The 22,885-nt window shown below is 37.9% G+C and overlaps 4 protein-coding genes across 8 annotated transcripts; 1 reads left to right on the top strand and 3 right to left on the bottom strand.

Moving 5' to 3' along the window:
• The first annotated feature begins 8,893 nt into the window (after positions 1–8,893).
• Positions 8,894–12,139, top strand: LOC111204547 (sodium/proton antiporter 1). Of its 2 annotated transcripts, none has more exons than XM_022699584.2 (10): positions 8,894–9,381; positions 9,519–9,689; positions 9,762–9,890; positions 9,961–10,137; positions 10,233–10,339; positions 10,520–10,640; positions 10,921–10,982; positions 11,074–11,376; positions 11,454–11,748; positions 11,832–12,139. In XM_022699584.2, the coding sequence occupies exons 1-10, from the start codon at positions 9,127–9,129 to the stop codon at positions 11,949–11,951; spliced, it is 1,740 nt and encodes a 579-aa protein (XP_022555305.1). In that variant the 5' UTR covers positions 8,894–9,126; the 3' UTR covers positions 11,952–12,139. The 2 variants fall into 2 exon arrangements, with proteins under 2 accessions (XP_022555305.1, XP_022555306.1); XM_022699585.2 differs by having other exon boundaries at positions 8,895–9,381; positions 9,522–9,689.
• Positions 12,042–14,666, bottom strand: LOC111204546 (D-3-phosphoglycerate dehydrogenase 3, chloroplastic). Its single transcript, XM_022699583.2, has 3 exons — positions 14,014–14,666; positions 12,909–13,492; positions 12,042–12,836 (listed from the first exon to the last, which is right to left on the bottom strand). The coding sequence occupies exons 1-3, from the start codon at positions 14,519–14,521 to the stop codon at positions 12,165–12,167; spliced, it is 1,764 nt and encodes a 587-aa protein (XP_022555304.1). The 5' UTR covers positions 14,522–14,666; the 3' UTR covers positions 12,042–12,164.
• A 1,328-nt stretch (positions 14,667–15,994) lies between these two features.
• On the bottom strand, positions 15,995–17,794 carry LOC106424371 (reticulon-like protein B11). 3 transcript variants are annotated; one of them, XM_048753189.1, is made up of 6 exons: positions 17,547–17,794; positions 17,195–17,375; positions 16,803–16,944; positions 16,645–16,714; positions 16,399–16,549; positions 15,995–16,303 (listed from the first exon to the last, which is right to left on the bottom strand). In XM_048753189.1, exons 1-5 carry the CDS (start codon positions 17,608–17,610, stop codon positions 16,404–16,406), a joined length of 603 nt encoding a protein of 200 aa, XP_048609146.1. In that variant the 5' UTR covers positions 17,611–17,794; the 3' UTR covers positions 15,995–16,303; positions 16,399–16,403. The 3 variants fall into 3 exon arrangements, with proteins under 3 accessions (XP_048609146.1, XP_048609147.1, XP_022555307.1); XM_048753190.1 differs by having other exon boundaries at positions 15,995–16,300; positions 16,395–16,549; XM_022699586.2 differs by having other exon boundaries at positions 16,395–16,549; positions 17,547–17,781.
• Positions 17,795–18,514: 720 nt separating this feature from the next.
• Positions 18,515–22,204, bottom strand: LOC111204548 (phosphatidylinositol 3,4,5-trisphosphate 3-phosphatase and protein-tyrosine-phosphatase PTEN2A). Of its 2 annotated transcripts, XM_048753188.1 has the most exons (11): positions 21,947–22,204; positions 21,833–21,868; positions 20,633–20,777; positions 20,476–20,543; positions 20,318–20,374; positions 20,123–20,188; positions 19,521–19,697; positions 19,348–19,440; positions 19,202–19,266; positions 19,051–19,121; positions 18,515–18,965 (listed from the first exon to the last, which is right to left on the bottom strand). In XM_048753188.1, the coding sequence occupies exons 3-11, from the start codon at positions 20,748–20,750 to the stop codon at positions 18,778–18,780; spliced, it is 903 nt and encodes a 300-aa protein (XP_048609145.1). In that variant the 5' UTR covers positions 20,751–20,777; positions 21,833–21,868; positions 21,947–22,204; the 3' UTR covers positions 18,515–18,777. The 2 variants fall into 2 exon arrangements, with proteins under 2 accessions (XP_048609145.1, XP_022555308.2); XM_022699587.2 differs by having other exon boundaries at positions 20,633–21,868.
• Between the last annotated feature and the right edge of the window lie 681 nt (positions 22,205–22,885).

The following is a 22,885-nucleotide window of genomic DNA, read 5'->3' on the forward strand; positions in this document are numbered from 1 at the left end:
TTTTGATATGTAAATAGTTTTAGCAAAAAATGTTTGTTTCACAATGTAAGATGTTTACATAATCCAAAACATTTTTTACATTTATTACATGTTGTGTGACCAATCAAATAATTGATACATTTTTATTATTGGTTGAATTTATGTATTAAATGTTATTTTTCAAAATTAAATTTTTTTTTAGTTTTCACACTTTTAACTAAAACTACTTACAAATAAAAACAGAAGGAGTATGAGAAAGGAAACTATAAGAAGCGCTCATAGACCTAACCAACTTTAAGACAAGCGCATGCATGTAAAACGCATTATTCGTACAAGTTCTTTTCTTTTTTTTTCGTACAAGTTCTTAATTAAGGGCACTTGGGTTTGCCCTTGGAGCTAAGCATGTCTCGATAGCAAGGGCACTGATGCTTGTTGCCAAAGGTGCCAGAAGGAACACACTTACATTGTCTGCAACAAATGCCACAATACTTGATACATCTGTCTCGAAACCCTGCCTTTGAACACCTTCCTCTACATCTACTCACACAGTATACCCCCATGCCTCCTACTCTTCCTGATTATTTTTTCCATTTCAACACATATTATATTTAAATTAAGACAACCTTTAATTGCATAGAGATCTTTTAAAATGATCAAAGATCACGCTTGGGTTTATTGGAGTCTAGTACCAAGTGGTGTGAGAGATCATATATATGTTTATAGTTCAAAACTAATGCATCAGAACGTCCGCTTGTATACTATACTGTTGGTCCATTATCTTCTTACTTAACATGAAGTATTTCTTACAAAATTGATATAATTTCAATCCATAAGACGAGATGATATGACTATTTACGTTGATTACATGTGTTTATTATGTCTCCAATTTACTATAATTTAACATGACTTGCGCTATTTTAAGAGGGAATGTATGTTATATATACAGCTAATCTAACCATTCTTTTAATTTATTAAAGCGGTTCTTCTTGTTGTAATTAAGTCTTGGAGAACTATATATTGATATGTCCGGAACATCATGGCCCAATGGTAAGTACGGACTCCTTCCTGCACCCAGGTTGCGAGTTCGAACCCTGCCGGAAGGAACTACCTCATGATGTCTCTCGACACCTCACACGGATATGAGTCCATGCTTTAGGACCCATTTGCATACCCGGAGAGAGGGTCTATCCGTGGGCTGCACCTCCCCTTGGAGATTAGTCTGGGCCCTTCCATAGGCCTGGGATACCCCCAGGTTAAACAAAAAAAAAACTATATATTGATATACTCTGAAAAAATTATAGTTCAAGATACTTTAAAACATATGCATGCATGCATGTCTATATATACACAGGGAGAGATCGAGAGATGCATGCGTACATACCAGGAGCACCTGTGGCAGGGAGAAGCACGAAGGGAAGGATGAGAAGAGCGAGGAAGAAGAAGAATGTAACAGATTCCTTACAATTCATCGTTGCTTTTATCTGCATTAAAGATTCTAATGCCCTAAGTGTAATTTGTTAAGTTGAATAAGAGTGTAATTCTCTTAGTCTTGGTGGTACCTTTTAAGAACGGAGAAGTGGTGAGATTCATTTATGGTAACTTCAAAGCTACCACCGCCTAATTTTCTCTGCCGAAATAAATGTATATATATTACATTGATTATATTATCTGGTCTAGACGCGTGGTAATCAAATTGTTCGGTCACTGCGATTCTTGAAATGGCTGCAATCTTCATACGTCGGAGAAAACATATTTTTTATTAGGGCAGTATTCGTTGTAAATTCGTCATAAACGTTGTAAATTCGTCATAAACGGGATGTTACGACGAATTAATGTCGAAAGACGTTTCGTTGTTAAACGTCCATCGTAACAGAGGTTTCGTCGTAAACGACTCGTTACGTTTACGACAAAATATATTTCTCGTAAAGCGCAGGGAAAGGATTCGTCGTAAACGACACGTAAGTATTCGTCGTAAAGCCCACGTAATTATTTCGATGTAAAGCACACGTAAATACTTTCGTTGTAAATCACTCGTAAACATTTCGATGTAAAACCCTCGTAAATATTTCGATGTTAATCACTCGTAAACATTCGATGTAAACTCCATGTAAAGTTTACGAGGAGTTTACATCGTTTCTTATTATATTATTATTAATTAGTATATAATAAATTTTAATTTATATTTAATATTCAGAATTTAAAATAATTTAAATTTTAAAACGAAATATGAAATTGGAAAACATATTTTAAAAAGTCATACAATAATATTTAAATTCATAATACAAACAGAAAGAAAAAAAAAACTACATATTTTCGAAGTAGTTGGTGGGGTTGCTCGGCTGTTGACGGGTTGGATCGGACTCTTGGGGATCTCGTGGTGGCATTCCAAGAGCGGCTCGTCTCTCACTCAACATTCTCTGCATAACCGGGTTTTCCACGGCCATCACGTCTAGCAAATCCTCAAGAGAGTCTAAACGAACCTGCTGGCTATCCATTCGAGCCTTCATCTGAGCAGTCTCTTCATCCCGTCTCGAAGTGTATGACGAAGTTGCCCTTGCAACTTCGTTAACAGAGCCTATACCGACTATCTGTCCCTTCTTTTTAGGAGCCACCTATAAAATCAAAACATATATTAATATAGTTAATTATGTTAAAATATTTAAAATAATGTAAACAAAAATTTTAAATTGTACCTCTTCGAAGATTCTGTCGACCTCTTCGGTGGACAATGTGACTGGTAATCCATCGGGAGACTCCTGGGTTAGTTGCGTCTCCCGTTCTTCAATCCGACCAGCCATTGTTTGGAAGAGTTTCTCAGATGCAGGATCCACAAAAACTCCATCGGATGTGGCGTGAGTCATCTTGAATAGGTCAGACAGAGAAGGTAAGACTTCCCGTCTTCTCGAACTACAAAAAAAATTTTAAATTAAATATTATAAATTATATTAATTGAATATTTTAAAATATATAATTAAAACAAAACTTACAGCTTCTAGACGGACTCATGCATGAGGTTTTTGTCCGGTTCTGTGAAGCATGGGCAAATGACCATCTTTATCCTTCGTCCTTCGAGAAGCCGAGCACGAATTGACCTTTTTGATCGAAGAGGGGTGCTCCCAATAGGCGATGAGGCCATCCCACACATCCGTCGTGAGCTTAGTAGGCTTTCCCTCATACCCGTAGATCTCCCACTTGTCCTTCCAATCAGAGACTGTGTTACAGAGGCGTATCTTTGCCTTTGCAACGAACTCCGCCTTCACCCTCTTGGTGATTCCCAAAGACCAATACCACTTTTGCTGAAACATAAATTTTTTAAAAAAAATTACAATTGATAATAAATATTAAAAATATATATATATATTTAAAAGTGAAAATTTAATTAAATTTAAAAATCTTACCGCAAAACATTTAAACCACGTGATCTTAACGTGATTTGGTGTCTTGCTCCAGTTCGGGTATGCCCCGTCGTAGTAACCCTTAATCGTCGCTGAAACGCTCCGGCTAACACGGTTGTTAGCCCCAAACCTGAAAAAAATACACTTTAACCGTTAGAAAATATAAAAATTAATTTAATTTTAATGTAATAAAAATTAATAACTTACCAATAAGTTCCTCGGGGTCTATCGGGGTCTAAAACATCCAAACCCTCCCGTCCAGGCTGGGCAAGCACATCCTCCACCGTATATCTCGCGATGGGAGCATATGAAGGCACACGCAAATCCGGATGAACTGCACCTTCTGGGACAGGCTCAGGTGCAGCCGCTGGAGGAGGAGGTGGAGGCATCTGCGGTGGAAGAGGAGGACTCGAAAAAACTCTCTAAGAAGTCTGAGAGTCTGGAACTGCATCGGAAGACGATGGACAGGAAGAAGATGTACCGGAACCATCGCCAAACAACTGGGCATAAGTAGGTGCTGCTGGTTTCCTTCTAGGAGCCATCTAAAAAAAATTTAAATAAATTTAATCAACTATGATGACATAATTAAAAAATTATTCCGTTACCTAACTAATCACCTAAACTATAGTATTCCGTCATCTAACTAATCACCTAAACTAATTACCTAACTAATTAATAACCTAAACTAACTTAAAAAAAAAAGGAGGAAAGAGAATGTACCTTAGAGGGAGAGGAGAGGAGTTTGGGAGGAATGAACGAGGCAGCCTCGTCTCGGCGTCTCAATATATAGAAAATGATTCGTCATAAACGCGACGTAATATTACGACGAAGTTACCAGGCCCGCGTTTTTTCATTTACGACGAATTTACCAGGCCCGCGTTTTTCGATTTACGACGAAATTACGTCGAAACGTCGGTTTACGACGAATTTACCAGGCCCACGTTTACGACGAAGTTACCAGACCCGCGTTTTTTCATTTACGACGAAATTACGTGGAATAGATAACCATTTACGACGATTTTACAACGCTTAACCCTAAACACCGAGAATGAAATCCATAAACCCCAAAGTCAAATATCATCTAACATCATATCTCTTCTCAACTACTTTGTGCTCTTTCTCCAACTTAAACTCTAAAACCCTAAAACTCCAAATAATTTTTTAAAAACTAAAGAAATACATATTATATAAAACAACATTTGTTACACATACATTAGGATGGTAAAAAAACAATATTTCTTTAAACATACGTTACAATAGAGAAATACAACATTTGTTACATATATTACATCACTCTAAATCGTTTTCGTTCTCATCAATATTACATCACTCTAAATCGTTTTCGTTCTCATCACTATCATTACAATCATCATCGTCGCTTCTCTCGAACTCGTCTTCACGTGCTTCATCAGTCGCATCTTCGGTAATATCTTCATATTGAAAGTTTTGCGGGTCGATCAAAAGGATTTCATCAGTTGGTTGTTCTGGTACCTCAACTTCATTGATAGCGTCTTCTTCTTGCAAGGGCGGTTCTTCTCCAGCGACAATGCGTCCACGAGGTGTAATTTTGATAGCAGCTAACCAGTTTATCCCGGAAGTTCGAAGCCGAGGATAAGGAAGGAAGCTAACTTGCTCGGCTTGTGAAGCTAAAATGAAAGGCTCAAATTTGTTGTATCTTCTTCCAAAATTGACATCTACAATACCAAATTTGTTATACCGAATCCCTCGGTTCACAACAGGATCGAACCATTCACATTTGAAGAGGACGCATTTTAGCTTCAATAACCCCAGAAATTCCACTTCAACAATCTCCTGCAAGATCCCGTAAAAGTCTGTTTCACCTTTCACACATATTCCGTAGTTACTCGTTGCCCGATGTCTCCCATACTCGTATGTGGGAAAGGTAAATCCTCGTGTGAAATACATAGGTGATGTGGTGACCTTTGCAACTGGACCTTGAACCAATTCGTGAAACCATACGGGATAATAAGGATCGCCATAATCAACCTGCAAAAAGCAGTTATTCTTAATTAATATTGAAGTATCAAAACACTTACTTAATTAATCAATGTATGAGATATATTACGTACCTGTGATTTTAACCACTTGACAAAGTGCTTATCTTTACGTGTGTCCACATCAGTTGCAGATATTCCTGGTATTGCTTCTTCAACTTGAGATACAAACATGCTGCAAATTAAACAAATAATCAAGTCATACATAATTAACTTCAATTCATATAATTAACATTCACAAAAATATTTACCTTTCAAATCAACGGGTCACTGCATCCTCGCAGTTGAGCAGAATATAAGTGTGGGCACTATGTTTATCCTCTTCACATGACCACCATACTTCTTTCGTTTTACCACCAAACCGTGCAATTTCGCAGAAAATGTCAGGAACACCATCAATTGGATATGATGTCGGTACTCCACCATCATCATATCTTCCAGGAACTCTTTTCCTCGTACGAACAGTTGGAGCAAAGTAGTATGATGTGAAGTTAGATGTTTCGGCTGTCAAACTCCCCGCAACTATTGAACCTTCCACCTTTGCAAGATTTCTTGCTTTCCCCTTCAAATGTTTCATCTGTCGCTCATACGGATACATCCATCCGTTGTGAACAGGTCCACGAAGCAATGCTTCATACGGTAGGTGGACAACTAGATGCTCCATGAAGTCAAAAAATGAAGGAGGAAATATCTTCTCCAGGTAGCATCTAGCATTTCATAAAACCTTTTTGCATCCAAATTAGGTTCTTCTACATTTCCAGTTCCATCAGCTATTGTTGTAGTTGTTTCCAAAAACGCATCACTAATCATATCTTGAACCCTATCATGATCTACCATCTGCTCATGATCTTGATGATAATTATATTCATTATGCAAATGATTCGGTTCTTCACTATGATGACCATCCTCAAAATTATTATTACTACTACTAGCTTCATTTCCCCCATAACCCTCTCCATGTTGATACCAAATGTAGTACTGTGGTGTAAATCCTCTGTTTACTAAATGCTTCCATACAGTTTCACTACGTGCAAATTTTGAATTCTTGCATTTTCGACAGGGGCAAAAGATCTTACCGCTTTCCTGTGTGATCGGTGTACAGCCCGCCTGGTGCATGAATGTCTCTAGCCCGCTCAGAAATGTGTTCGTCACCCTCCCGTCGGAATCTTTGTGCAAATACATCCAACTCCGTAACTCGTAAATACTACCGCCACCGGCCATTTTTTTCTTAGATTTTTTTTTGAAATTTTTTTTTTTCTGATTTTTTTTTCTCCTGTTTGTGTGTTGTGAGGAAGAGAGTTGTGGAAATTAAAAAAATATAGAGAAATTTTCGAGTTGGGTAGTTGAAATATAACATCGATTTTACAAGGAATATTTTACATGGTTTTAACATAATATTTACAACGACTTTACGACGAAATTAGGTAAGCTAAAGCACATTGAATACACGTTTTCACCTAAATATAACGGTAACATGTTTCGTTGTAATGTCGATGTAATGATTACGACGTATTTCTCATTCCACGTACATTCGTCGTAAACTTACATGGATTTTACGACGAAAACTATTCGTCGTAAATTTACATGGCGTTTACGACGAAAGATGGATTCCTCGTAACTGCGTTGTAAACACCATGTAAATTTACGACGAAATATTTTCGTCGTAAATGTTCGTTGTTATGGGCACGTTTTCTTGTAGTGTAAGCTCGATGATGTCTCTTCTCAAAGTATTTCCTCCTACCGCTTCAATAACACGACACTTAGCTTCATAACAAGCCATATGCGCTAGCGTCATGACATGTACATATACCCCTCAATTTATATAGTTTGAGTTTTCTAGGGTAAAATAAGCATTTATCGTGTAAATGTCAGTGGCCAAATATGATAAATAGAAGGCTCTAGTTAAGAGTATCAGCTGGTTTTGCATCAACTGGAAAGTCAGGGTTCTCTCAGTTTCTCTCTTTGGTCTCTCCACCCCCACCGCCGACTAAACCCTAGTTTCTTCAACTTCATCTTGTTCAAAGAGGCCGGCGGCAGCTTTGGCTGTCAGCCTCCTCCCCCTGTTAGTCGTATTATGCTTCAACCATACATAACCGCGATTCAGAAACGTCGTCCCCTCCTTCTTGTTTCTGGGATTCTGGAATTTTGTCTCTGCAAACCTAATCGGAAGTCTGGTGATTACCTCTCTTCTCTGTAACCCAGTCGAGGTCGTGATAGTTTCGTGAATCCTGGTGGCCTTGCTTCTCTGCCTCTCTAAACCGTCGGCGTCAGATCTGGGTCAGATCTGAGCTCAAGCCATCGTGATTTGTAAGAAGCGTCGCTGCTTCTCTTCTCATCACATCCGACTTGCCTCCCGGTGGTCTCTCTGTCGTGTAGATCCAAGGTGCGTAGAGCCTCTCCTCGGGGTTTGTTTCCTCTGAGAGCGGCAGAGCCGTGGTTCTCCGCTGAGAGTCTCTTTTCTTAGCTTCAAGTGTCAGCTTCCATGGTAATTTCTGTTGTTGCTCTGTTTCTCTTTGTTGTGGTTTGAGGATTGATGCTCAGGGTCCTTGAGGACAGACCCACTGTGTCTCTAAAAACCACGCTGGGAGAGACTTGCTACTGATGGATTTTCACTTGGTTTTGAGAAGTCGTATGGCTTCTCCCGGTCTTCACCTCCGTCTACAAGCTCCGGGCTGCTCCTCCTGCGTGTGTGAGCTCTCCCTGAGAGGCTTCTGGTTTTGGTTTCAACGAAGTCTATCTCAGCCTGCACCGGAGTGGATTTCCTGGCCCTCTGTCGTCGCGGCAGAGAGAATCCTCGGAGTTCAGCAAAGCCTGCACCGGAGTGGTGTGTTGTTGGCCCTCCGTCGTCGCGGCCGAGTGACTCTATGTATTTCGTCTAAGGTGAACCGACTCTATGCAGCCTTCTCCTCGTCACCATTCATGGTACCTGGAAACGCTTGTAAGAAACCTTTGTTGATGCTTGTTGTTTTACTGATAGATCAAAGTGTTGTTCTGTTGATCAATCTTGTGGTCTAAATTAGATGTTTAGGGTTTTTATATTTTTGCGGCCCTTTTCATCTGAATGGCTTAGTTGCACATGAGATTGCAATTCCTTGTAATCAAACCTTCGTTACCTAATGATATTTACCTTTTTAGCCAAAAAAAAAAATCAAAAATATCAGAACTGAATATTGAAGCCTTACATTGGTTATATTTTTAATGTGAAATCCGAGAAAATAGTATAGTGCCTATTATATTTTGTTCTGATCCAATGTAATCTCATTTAAATAAAACGATTTAAGATGCAAAAAAATCCGAGAAAACAAGAAAGTGGTCTACATGCGTTGCATCACATGGACTACAGATCCTATATGATTCCGAAAATCTATCTATCCTCCAGAAGAGCTACGACGACATGGATGTTAGCAGGGCCACTAATCATATGAGGCCCAAACAAGTCGAAAACGTCACCGTCTCAACGAATCAGGTTTATTTAAATTACTATGAATGCACAGCGCAAGCATGTCACTTGAGAAAGAGACTATTAAAAACAAAAACAATTGAAAATGGGATTAAACTGTTTATATTCTTTTATGCTAAAAACATTTTTAAATCACTTATTTTGTTTGGATTAAAATTGTAAAAAGACCAGATTCTGAGCATATTATTGCAAATCAAAGACTTGAATTGCCACCGATCATCTCAGTACTTCGCCGGTCTGCCGGAGATTTTTCTTGCTTTCTCTCCGGTGATCGCCGATGGCGGTGTTTCCTATCGGCTCTCACTTCGCGCCGCCGCACAAATTGACGAAGAGACACGCCGTCGCGACTTCATCTCGTCTCTGTCTCTCGACCCGATTGCCGCAAAGTGTCTCCCTTTCGAAACTATCTGGAGTTGCAAGCTCGAGATTGTGCAGAAACAGTGTTCTCGTTAGAGCTGAGGACAAGACAAGGAACTCTTCTTCACCTTCTCTCGAAGAACAGTCGCAACCAATAGATGAGTCAAAGCTTGAGGTTCGAGTTTCTTCGATACCGTCAAATTCAATTTTGACAAGTACCCATCTCCTCGTTTGATGCTATATGACTGAATTGGCTTCAAAGGATGAAACTTTACGTTTATGTTTGGTTAAAGTATTTATATGTATGATCAGCAGGATTTGATGGACTCATGTGACCCTATTTGTTCGGGTGATGAACCTAGTTCGACCTACTTTGAAGCTAACTACCAGCCAAAGACAGATGTAGTCAAAGCTATTGCTGTTCTTGCGGCAGCTCTTACAGGAACAGCTGCTATTAATCATTCCTGGGTCGCTGCTAATCAGGTTCTTTCCCACGACCCCTCCTTTTGGTTTTCAAACTCAAAATGCTTATAACTGGACAGTGTCATGATACAGGATGTTGCTATGGCATTGTTGTTTGGAATAGGATACGCAGGGATCATCTTCGAAGAGTCTTTAGCTTTTAATAAAAGTGGAATTGGACTTGTGATGGCTGTGAGTCTCTGGGTTGTGCGGAGCATAGGGGTAAGTAAGAGAGTTAACTTACTAGTTAATGTTTGTTGGATATTATTTAATTATATATTCCTTGTAACAGGCTCCTTCAGCTGAAGTAGTTGTTTCAGAGCTTCAACATGCAACAGCCGAGGTAAGTGAGATTGTGTTTTTCCTACTCGGCGCAATGACTATTGTGGAGATAGTTGATGCTCACCAAGGATTTAAGCTTGTTACAGACAATATCACCACTCGTAAGCCAAAGACGCTTTTATGGGTGGTTAGTGGTTTAATCTCTCTACCTTGAAATATATCAGCTTCAGTCTCTCCTTCTTCAAGGGTTTAGTCTTACTTAGTTTGCTTATGGTGTTGCAGGTCGGCTTTGTGACTTTTTTCCTCAGTTCGATTCTCGACAACCTGACCTCTACCATTGTCATGGTTTCTTTACTCAGGAAACTGGTTCCTCAATCAGAGTACCGCAAGTATGAACACTTTTTTCTTTGTGCTCCTGTTACTTAGTTTCTTGGTTAAGTTGCTCATGATAGATATATAGACCTTAAGATTCTCAAGGATCCATATTTGTCCTGTAATATTACTCTGTTCTGGTGTTCAGTATTGTGATCACATTAACGTTAATGTTCACGCTTAATAACAAATGGCAGACTTCTAGGAGCTGTTGTGGTAATAGCAGCAAATGCAGGGGGAGCATGGAGTCCAATAGGTGATGTTACTACGACCATGCTATGGATTCATGGTCAGATATCCACTTTGCCGACTATTCAGGTTGTCCTTCTCTTCTGAGATAATCACATAAAGTTTATCAGAGTTCCTAAACCGGTTTCATTAGTCTAGGTTTACAGGCTCACAGTTTATTAAAGAACAGCAAATGTTTAGAAGTAGGTTACATGCGTAAGCCCTGAAGTCAAATTGTAAGCCTGGTTCATGGTTTTGTTAGATGGATAAAGAGCTTGATTCTGCTAGAGGCTAGATTCGGATATTGGAACCTTATGGAGCTGTCTGTATATAGATATTCCTAATGGAGGTTCACTTGATTTCTTTTCAGGGCCTTTTTATACCTTCGGCCATTTCTCTCGCTGTTCCACTAGCCCTCATGTCCTTGTCCAGGTGAAAAACTCACGTCATTGGCTTCTATTGTCTCTTAAATTGTTTTTCACCGCAGAGCCTGATTGATGTAAGTTTTTGCTTTCTTCCTCAGTGATGTAAATGGAAAGGGACAGGATTCATCGGATGTAACTGCTTCTGAAAAGATGGCTCCAAGAGGGCAGCTAGTTTTTGGAGTTGGCCTTGGAGCGTTGGTTTTTGTTCCGGTCTTTAAGTCCCTAACTGGACTACCTCCTTACATGGGTATATTGTTGGGTCTTGGAGTTCTATGGATCTTGACGGACGCCATCCATTACGGCGAATCCGAAAGACAAAAGCTCAAAGTACCTCAGGCCTTATCACGAATCGACACACAAGGCGCTCTGTTCTTCCTCGGCATTCTATTATCCGTTAGCAGGTACTAAATCAACTGATCATCTCCACACTTGATGTTTTTGAAATCTTTTGTGATGATCTTTCCTCTTCTTTTTTCAGCCTTGAAGCAGCTGGGATCCTGCGGGAGATTGCAACCTACCTTGATGCTAATATACACAATGTTGAACTAATAGCAAGTGCAATCGGTATTGTGTCAGCAATCATAGACAATGTTCCACTGGTTGCAGCGAGTATGGGGATGTATGATCTCACATCGTTCCCTCAAGATTCTGAATTTTGGCAGCTCGTTGCATTCTGCGCTGGCACTGGTGGTTCAATGCTAATCATCGGTTCTGCTGCTGGTGTAGCCTTCATGGGCATGGAGAAAGTCGATTTCTTTTGGTACTTCCGAAAGGTAATGGCATAATCTTTTCTCTTGTCTGAAGCTCACTCAACAACAGAACATAGCATTAAACTTACTCTTGAGGCTCCTTGCAGGTCAGTGGTTATGCTTTTGCTGGTTATGCTGCTGGTATCGCCGCTTATCTAGCACTTCAAAGTCTTCATTTTTCGATCCCAACAACGGTGGCTCAGATCCCATTTCTCACTGGCTCGTAAGCTGCATCAATCTCTATGCTTATCTTCTATATACAAAAAGAAAACAGGATAAAGGCAAAATCTCTGTCTGGCTGCATAATAACACATCAGTAAACCAAAATATGTAAATTGTTTCATATACACACTCGAATGTATGATTAGTACAGAATGAATCATCAATAAGATTATATCCATTTGGAGTTTTCTTATGTGCATCAATGTAAAGTATTGAGCCTATAGTTTGAGAAAAACAAACTCTTCAATGGCAGAAATGTCTCCAATCTTCTTCAAAGTTTCTTTGCTAGGTTGCTCATCTACACCAATAGCCATCACCGCTTGCTTTCCAGGAGCTATTCTTCCAACGCTCATGAAGCTCACATTCACGTTTTCATCTCCCAAGATGCTACCAACTTTACCAATCATCCCAGGCTGATCAACTTGCCTGCACAGAATCACACTCCCTTCTAAACTCACATCCACTCCAAACAACCCCACTTTGGTTAAACTTGGAACTCCTTGTTTCACTCTTCCTTCTACTTTGATCTCTCCCGACTCTGATAAGGCGCTGGCAAATCTTGATTCAACGTTTGCGATCCTAACAGTTATGTATTCTATTGGATCCTCCGGTGAGCCGTCTAGAACCATACGTTCTTCAGAGATTTGGACTCCTCGTTGCTTAGCAACGTAGTCTGAGTTAACCAGGTTTATGAACACGCTGGAGATGGGTTCAATGAGTCCCTTTATGACCATAGCACGGAGAAGTCTTGTGTCGAGATCATCAGGAGATCTTGAAGAAGCGTAAGTCACTTTCACAGCGTCCACACCGCTTCCACCTGTTACCAGTTGTACAGCCAATCTCCCAAGCTTCTCAGCTAGCACAACATACGGTTTCAGCTCTCTCAACACCTAAAACAGATGATCACATAACAATGTCAGAGAATTTGCAGGACAAGTCAATAAACATTACTTAGAAGTTACCTCTGGTGGAACCATTGGTGCATTGACCGCAGTAGCAGCAAGTTCTCCTCTCAAAGCTCCAACAACAGCTTCAGCGATTTCTACCGCCACTCCTTCCTGAGCCTCCATAGTACTGGCACCAAGGTGAGGCGTGGCGGTCACACTCTCATGCAACACCAGTTTGTTGTCTTTAACCGGCGGCTCCACTGTGAAAACATCAAGAGCCGCCTGAGCGACAATACCAGAGTCAAGCGCCCTCAAGAGAGCATCCTCGTCGATAACTCCACCCCGAGCAACGTTGACAATACGCACTCCTCTCTTCATCCTCGCAAAGGTCTCGTCATTCAGCATCTTGGATGTAGCAGCGGTGAGAGGGAGGTGCAGAGAGATGAAGTCTGCAGTTGAAATAGCTACTTCAAAGCTAACTAGCTCCACACCTATGGCTCGTGCACGATCCGCCGGTGCGTAGGGATCGTGTGTGATGACATGCATCCCGAGCCCTCTGGCTCGCCTAGCAACCTCTGAACCAACTTTACCAAATCCAAGAACAGCTAGAGTCTTCCCTACAAGTGAAACACCAACATACTTGCTTCTCATCCACTTCCCTGCAGCAACCATTAATCACATGCATTTTATTTTATTTTAATATATTTGTAAAAAAATATCAAAAAATTATTACATAACTGAAACCACACGGTAGGCTCCAATTGGTGAAAAAAAATTATGGTGAATTCTATATTTTTCAAAATTTATACCAGTTAAGTTGAATTTTTGGTAAATTTATTGATAGGTGGATCTTTTGCAAGTCTGACAAAGAAAAAAATGAACAAAAATCTCTATTTTTTTATTTTTCAGTTCCTCAGATATGAAAATTTATATGACTTGATAGCCAAAATACATACATTTTAGTTGAGCTAACTACCTCCGGTAAAACATATACATTTCTAAAGTGTCTAAAATTCGGTCTAGACGATGACTTACTCGACAAATCGGGTTGGGTTTGAGCGAAACTATTATTTCAAACCAATTTTTTATTGGTTTAGGCATTCAAAAAAATAGGCATTTCTACATTTCTTATCGCAATTTCTCAGATAAGCTCTCTAATAGCGAACTTATGAACACTCACCAGCTTTGATAGAAGCATCAGCTTGAGCAACATTCCTAGCCATGGCCGTTAAAAGCGCGATCCCATGTTCGGCAGCAGCCACCGTGTTAGCAGTCGGAGCATTAACAACCAAACACCCGTACTCCGTGGCCGCCGCCAAATCAACGTTATCGATCCCAACGCCAGCGCGTCCAACAACCTTAAGCCTCCCTCGAGAGGACTCGAACACGTCTCTCCCGACCTTCGTGCCGCTCCTCACGATCAGCGCATCGCACAGGGAGATCTTCGTGCAGAGCTCCTCGACGCTCAGATCGTACGAGCAATCCACGTTGGCGTGCTTTTTGAGCAGGTCTATCCCCGCTTGGCCGAGCTTCTCCGCCACGAGGATCGTCGGTTTTCCTCCTCCTCCGGCGTTAACGAGGATGATCCGACGCCGGTTGAATTCCTTACGGTGGATGGGGAAGAGAGAGGGAGTAGTAGTGTGTATCCTCGAGGAGAAGAGGGATGATAGACCAAGAGGCGTCGCCATCGACTGTGGCGGGAATCTTGGAAGGGTGTAAGCAGAGGTGTATGTATCGTCGGCAACAGAAAGATATGGATTTTTTTTGGGTTTTGTGGGGTTTTAATATGTTGTGGTTAGATTGCGCCAGATTCTTTGTCCACTTTGCCCCATATCCTCACTGCGTGGTTGATTTTGAAGCACTTTATAAACAAAAATTTTAAATTTAATATTTTTTTTTTTTTTGACAACTTTCAACTTAACATTTAACTAGGTGACAAAGCCGGCATAATCAATTAATCATCTTAAAAATATTTATTAGTTTATATCTTATTAATCCAAAAATCAGCATAATAATTATTATTTATGATTTCAAATAGTTAAATTAAACATCAAATTATTTATATATGTCAAACAAATTTCATCAAAATATATATTATTATTGTGTTAAAGGTTTTAAAACACTCATATATTAGAAATAGTTTAGAAAATATCTTTATATAAATGTTTTTGTTTGACTAATATTTAATTATAAATTATTTTATTTCTTAATTTTTAACTTTATAATAAAAAAAATATTGTTTTCAGATAGCAACACAATATATATAAGAATTCTCTTAAATTTTTAAATATATTTTCACAATTTTATTATATTAGTTTATAATTAATTATTTAACATAACATATAAATTTAATATTATTAAAATAAAATTCTTGTTTCATTATATATAAAATTCATTACGAGTTTTGTGTAAATTAATAAATACTCAGTTAAAAACTAATAATAAATCAATGACCTATATAAAAGTTTAAAACCTAATATAATATGACAAATGAGAAAATTAACTACATATTTAATATAACATATAAATTTAATATTATTAAATTAAAATTCATTTTTAATTATATATAAAATTCATTATGTGTATTTTTTAAATTAATAAATTAGTGATTTAGGTAAAAACTAATAATAAATCAACGACTTAACTAAAACCTATAAAAACATGAAAATAAGCAAAATTGCCTAAAATTATGGAGAACATGACATATTTATATATAAGGTTAAGCTGCTAAAATACAGTGATAGCCGAACATAAATATAATTTGTTACAAAGAAAACATTTGTATTAGAGAAATTCGATAGTTTTTTTTAAAGTTTTTATCACAAAAATAGTTCTCAACGAAGAAAATGATCAAAATAAATTTTATTAATCTAATCTAAACTTAGGGTTTAGAATTAAGGGATGAAATTTTGTGGATAGAGTTTCAAATTTTCAAAAATAAAAAATAAATATTAATTTTTTTTAAATAAAAAAAAAGTTATTTTGGGCATTTTCTTTCTTAAAGGTTATTTTATGACAAAAACTTAAGCTATTTGAGAAAATTGCCCTTTGTATTATTTATGATAAATTACAAAATTAGTGATTTTATTGGTTATTATTTTAAATTGTCATTTTTTCTAAAAAGTGAACTATAATCTTTAAAATCAGCAATTATGTTTGAATAACCACTCAAATTGCATTAGATTTATCTTACTGCAACAAGAATGCTACAAATCATTTGTGTGTAAACCAAAAGACCAGACGTTCTGTCAAAAGACACAAAAAACCCACCATGAATCTAGTAGAACAGAGCAAACACAGAAAGATAGACCAAAGCAGAAAGATATGAACAAAAATCTGTACTGCGATTCACTTTTTTTTTCTGCTGCTTGATCATCCTATTATAGCAAGCAAATCCAGTGCCATTCATGTGTGTTAAAAGCTGCTGTAATTAGTCTGATGAAACAAACCGGCAGTTTTTTTTCCACCTACTGAAAATATGCAGCGGTTCAGTAAAACAGCAGTCAAAAGATCTTGGACAAGTCATGACACTTATTTTTCCGATGAAAAGGCTTTACTTACTTACACTACCTACTGATACTTCTTCTCTTTGCTTACGGGCATTGGAATCTTCCTTGAGATATTTCGAATGACTTCTGAAGTTGAACTCAGCTTATCATCGATGTGTTCTTGGTAGTTCTCGTACACAACAGGAACAGAAAGACTGAGAAGAACCACTTCGAGACAGACAGAAACAGAGATGCATGATTGAAAACGGATAACTCAGAGATTATACGATATACATCAGGAAAAGGTTAGACTAGACGCTCACCAATGTAGACAAGAGTGAGGGAGTTGATCAAAGTCCCGACATAGGATATAGCCCACAAGACAAATGAAACCTATTTCACATACGAGAATGATTTAGACTAATCCAGATTCAAAAGCAAATAGTTTGGCCAAGTTATGTAAAAGAGACTAGACAATAACCTGAAGGAGACGAATTGGATTTCTAGCAATGGTGATATCACTTGGAATTGAGAGCACATGATTGATCAAAATCCGAATCTCATCAGCAGACTTGATTGCAAACTCCTCAGGGATTTCCATATTGGGAAATGGAGGCAGAGGTCTGAAACAAAAAGAATCATCAGTGATATACATATGAGTCAGTTTTCTCATAGCATATAGTTCCAATATTCACCAGAAACTTATCACAAAACAGCAAAAGCAGATAATATTAACCAAACAAGAAGCTAACGCATGCTGTCTAGTCTCTACTATCAACCCCACCAAAAAAATCCAACAATGCCGCATAAAGGTTTCATCTTTTTGGGTAACGAAAGCTGCAAAAAGAAAGAGAGAAAGAGCAGAGATGTTACCGGTTGAGTAGAGTAGCAGACTTGGCCCATAAGAAGAGGATGGCAACAAGGAGAAGCAGAACATTGGAGACGAAAGACAAGAGATTGTAACCAGCTCTCTCGAACAGGAACCAAAACGCAGTAGAAGAAACTAGCAAAATGACTGCACCTGTCCTGTTTCTCCACAGCAGCAGATCAGCAACTGTCCCAAACAAGAAGATTCAATATTCCAAAATTGTTCTCTAAGGACACACAACAGTAAAGAAACTTGCTCAAATGGGCTAAATCAATCGAACAAAAACATTAGAACAATGATCGATCAAACCAGAAATACAGCAGTCAATACAAATATATGACAGGGAAAGAGACTAGCCTGAGCCACCACCAAGAGATCTGTGAACAGAAGAAGAAGAAGAAGAAGAAGCGGAATCTCCCATAGCGACTTATCAGCTAGGGTTCTTCCGCATAAATGATTCAACGAATCGATATCTCTCTTTGATTCGAAAGATCAACGGATCAATCGTGCTCTTTCTACACCAAAGATCAAAGCTTTTTCCTTTTCGCTTCGGCGACAAAAGTTTTTTTTAACCATCAAAGTAAAATATTTATATTATATTTTTTAATTATACTTGCCTCTTTTTTTTTAATTAACAAATTATACTTGCTCTGTTTTACGGTTTTACCAAAATTTCTTGAATAATATTTGCTCTGTTCCACGGAGATTATAGTTTTAGAGCTTTTATATACTTTCATCCCAAAAAATAAACAGTTTTTGCACATATTGACAGAATTTAACCAAAAATTCTCAAAATATTAAAAAATACAAATGTTATAAATAAATAAATAGATCAGTATCTAAATATTTTTGGAAACTCAACCAATAATATCTCAAATGGCATATTATTGGTTGGGTTTTCAAAAAATTTTAGATACTTTAAATTAAATAATATTTGTTGTATATTCATGCATCAATATGTAAGTTAAGAATTACATGGTAAGAAAGAAAAAAAAAATTCTAAAGCCATCTAAAAGTCTGGTCTACGTGGCTAAAGAAAAAGTGAATATTTAAAGAGTAAAAACAAAAAATATGACAGCCAACAGTTAAAGGCTGTAAAAACCTTAGACAAAAAAAAGAAAGTCTGATTGGCTTTAGAATAACTCTTTAAGGACTGTAAGATGTTGTAAAGTCTCAACAGCATACACACGCCAATGGGAGCCTTTGACTTCAGTAGAATAGAGCTGCTACTTTCTTTTATTTTCAAGCCAACTACCAAAACGGAACCATCCAAATGGAATAGAGAGATGCCTAGAAGGAGAGAACAAATCCATATGCGAAACAACTCACTGAGAAACAAACATCGTTATGAACCAAGTAAAATTTTTACCATCGTTATTACACAGCCAGTGAAATAATTGGTATTAAGATGAATTGTTTAATGATTCCAAGAAAAAACAAAATCAAAATACAAAGAAGCAAACAACCAACTTATAGTTTTGTGCAGCAATACTAAAAACGCCACAACATAACGAATGGGTTCCATCATCTAATTGATATAACATTCTCCTGTTTTTATGTAAACACGCCTTGGCTTCTCTTTGTTCTATCATTCTTTAGTCGCTTTCGTAGTCGTCTTCATCTCCAAACGAGAACACAGATGCATCAGCCGCCATAACCTTGAACTCACTACTCTCTGAGCTTGACGCGTTGATCCCAGACCCAGCAGAGTTCTCTCTTGCTTCAGCCTTGCTTCCGTGCACCAGCTGTGATGCTTTTTCGTTGCAAAGAGAACCCCTACATATAAGTGACAAGAAGATATATAAGCTTAACATGATATTAGCTTTATAAGTTGTCACGAAACAATGATCCTCCAACTCACCATTGTGGTCTGAGATGGTGATGGATGGCCTGATCCAATAGGTATGGAACCGGAATTCTCTAAGCATACACCTAAATAAAAGGAATTGTACGATGTCAATACCCAACTGTATGCACTATGCAGCATTGATGTATATGATAAAGCAGCTTACTTGTGGCCTGGTAGAATTCCACCGTTGAAGTAGGTTAATATTCGTTCAAAGTATTTCACATATCTCTACAAAATAATGATTTAAACAGACTAACTAGTCAGAAGGAACGCAAAGGACGTTTTTATGAGGGGCTTAACTAGACTTACAATTTGGCTAGGTAGCAGTAGCACAAGCCCTTTTCCATCCACACATCGTTTCTGATTGTACAAGTCCATGCACTCTTCAGCAGTCGGAAAAAACTAAACAAGAAAAAGAAACAACGTCAGTTCCCTGTGTGTCTGACTAGGGGTTTAATGCAATGTTATGATACATGCTTTACCTTCAGATATAGCAGAAGACTACATATCATGAGCCCGGTCCTTGCCATTCCAGCCTTACATTGAACAGCCACAACATTCTCTATGTCCTCCTTTAACCAAGAATATGCACTTTGGCAAAATGATGTAATCAAATGGATTGGTGGGCAATTATGGTCATCAAATGGGAAACTGGCCACCTGGAGGCAAAATTATTAGTGCAAGAAAAAAAAAGAAAAGATGTTTAAAGACATTAAACTGACAAAAAGAAGAAGGGAAACTACTTTGCAATTGTGCCTGCATAATCTGAACATATCTATCAACCTAGAAACATAAATCATTTGAAACAAAAAAAAAAAAAATAGAGCCACTTCATGCAGCAGGTATTTTAAGATGATATCGTCCAACGGTCCAGGTAAGAAATGACCAAAATAATCTCAATCTTGTACACAAGTTTTTATCATCTAAGTGTTTCATAAGTAACCTCGGAACTAAAGTAACTTGAAATAGTGCAGTGGGTGATCTATGGAGCAAGTTTCCTATATTCTAACTAACGCATTGTTACTCTGAGGAAATAATATGTTGGTCAAATGGCAGGAAAAAAGAAAAGTGTATTATAACATACCTTTGCCTCAAATAGCGATACATCATACAACCTCTCTGAACAAAGATTGTAAACTTTGTATTTTCCCTACAACAAAAGAAACAAAATCATAAGAAGGCAACGTAACTACACACATACAAATTCTTAAGAGACACACTAGCTTTTTTTCTTTTTTTGAGATATGGACATCAAAATGCCGACTAAAGAAACTACTACCTTGTGTCGAGTTTCAAGAAAGGTAATAACTTGTTCCATCTGGTTGCGGTAGAAACCCTGCGTTGATATTTACAACATTCATTGGCCAGAAGATTAACTTATAAAGAATTTGGCAGATCCAGGGACAAGGATTACAAAGCATACTAATTGACTCACACCTCAACATATCCAAAAAAGCCAGAGCTCATATCACCAGACCAGCAGGAAACCCCATTGCAATAATGTTCTGGGTTATGTAAGTCAAATCCAAATCAAACCCTCCTTCCTAAGCAGCTTGGTATAGCATATGCAATCAATTGTATAAGTTAACTGGACCTGGTATCTTCTTTTGTTCTGGGAAACAGCATGTCGAGCCTTGACAGCATTCTTCGATGAATCCACCAAACCTTTCGTAATGGTCCCAATTGTGAAGAAGTTCCTTCCGTGGTCTCATCTGCTCGATGAGGAGACAAACGAATCCCTAAAGCAAATGGCAGATACTGAGCTTTTGGCCCATGTTGAGATCCTAGAGGCAGATACTGAGCTTCTGGTTTTCTCGGAGAATCAGATGACATGGGTTGAAGATTTTGATTCTAGAGATAGATTTGGGTGGGGGAATAGGAAGACTGTACTATTTATTGATGGGAGATTATCTTGCTTCTACGATAATTAGATGTACACAGAAGCTTGCTGGCTTTGGTTTTAGATCAAGATCGAACGTTCCACGTGATTTCTCGACTAGGCGTGGGCATTTTATTTGGTTCGAAAACGAAAACCTATTCATAATCCCAAGCCCGATCGGACACCTATAATATTTTAGGTATATTTAAATATTTTAGATATATTTTTCGGATTTCCCGTAGATTTTCAGTTTTTCAGAAATATTGATTGGGTATTGGGGTAAAAGTTCGATTATTTTCGAGTTTTTGTTTCGGACTTCAGGTAATATTTTCAAATATTTAATTATTTTCGGATATTTTTTTTTTTAGTTTCATATTTTTCGGATCTTCAAATCTATTTCAGGTGCTTTGAATTCTTTTTGAGTCATAAATATCTGAATCGATCCAAATTCGCTACATATTTGAAAATAATAGGTATTTTAAATACAATTCAAACCGGAATCAAAAACTTTTAAATACCTAACCGAGTTCAAATTTGCATGACTCGAAAAAACCCAAACCTGATAGGAACCAATTCAAATTTGATCCAACCAAATGCCCTGACCTAGTCTCAACTATATTTCTTAGTTATTATTGTGATCATTTTGGGGATTAAAGTGTTTTTGGAGGAAATTTGCATTCTTTACATTAGCCAAAAAAAATATAATTAAGATATAAGTTTAATATATGATAATAATAATAATAACGTAACGAGAATGTTTGTGATAAGTCTCCATAATAATAACCCAAAGATACAATAACATTTTTTTTTTAAGACAGAATAACATTGATCTAGGTTTATCATAAGTTCGATATAGTAACTCAAATATAGTAGGATAGACGAGGAGGAAGATGAGGTGAGATCAAGAAGACCTACCCAATGCGGTTGTGCACGAGGACAAACCGGCCGAAACTATATAGTATAAAAGATAGTATTAATACATTGAAACTGATTTTAGAATTAATTTTAAATTTCAAAAAAATTGATTACCTAGGAAAGCACCGGTGTAACCTGCGGCGATAAGTGGGAGCAACAGGACGAAGGGGTCGAGACTGGGTAATTCTGATAGTGTGCTCGCCATGTCTGCGAGTAAATCGGCGCGTCCCTACGAAGCCGTACCTGTAGTTTAAGAATCGGTGGCAGTAGAAGAGATAAAGCCCTTCGACCCCACGTCGGGGATTTTGGTTGGTGGTGAGAGTTTATGAGAATTAAGAAGGATAAGAGAAATTAAACGAAGAACATAGAAAATAATGAGAGACTTTCTTGAAAGATAATGAGAAAGGAGGAATTGAATTGCTTGATTGTTTCATGTATCAAGAATACATATATATATACATCAAATGGAGAGCCAAAAACAAAAAGGCTCTCATGCACTAAATGAAGCTCCCTTGCACTAAGGAGAGACTCCCATACACTAACTAAATAAAGAAATGATAGTGCATGATATGTGGGCATAATACTCCACTCACCAAACAACCTCATTTTACATTTACTACAATTTACATTATTAAGTTTACTCATCTTTGCTTTATGATCAACACTCCCCCTCAAGTTTGACACAGGTAGGTATCAAACTTGGAAACCATGAAGCATTCCCTCATTAAAACCTTTAACTTGGAAAAACCACATGAGATAAAAACCAAGCTAAGGAAAAAGAGTAGACCACTTCATGGCTAAGGATCATTGTGATGGGAGATCCACAAGTCCCAACTTAGAATGTATGAATTCACAAACCTTAGTGCTTGCAGCCTTGGTAAAGATGTCAGCCAGCTGATCTTCACTTCTTGTGTAACAAGGGAGGATGATTTTCTGTTCCACAGCTTGCCTCACCTTGTGACAATCTACTTCAATGTGTTTAGTCCTCTCATGAAAGACTGAGTTACTAGCGATGTGTATGGCAGCCTGATTATCACAGTGCATAGTGATTGG

The sequence above is a fragment of the Brassica napus genome, chromosome C3, assembly GCF_020379485.1.
Source record: "Brassica napus cultivar Da-Ae chromosome C3, Da-Ae, whole genome shotgun sequence".
Classification (NCBI taxonomy): Eukaryota; Viridiplantae; Streptophyta; class Magnoliopsida; order Brassicales; family Brassicaceae; genus Brassica; species Brassica napus.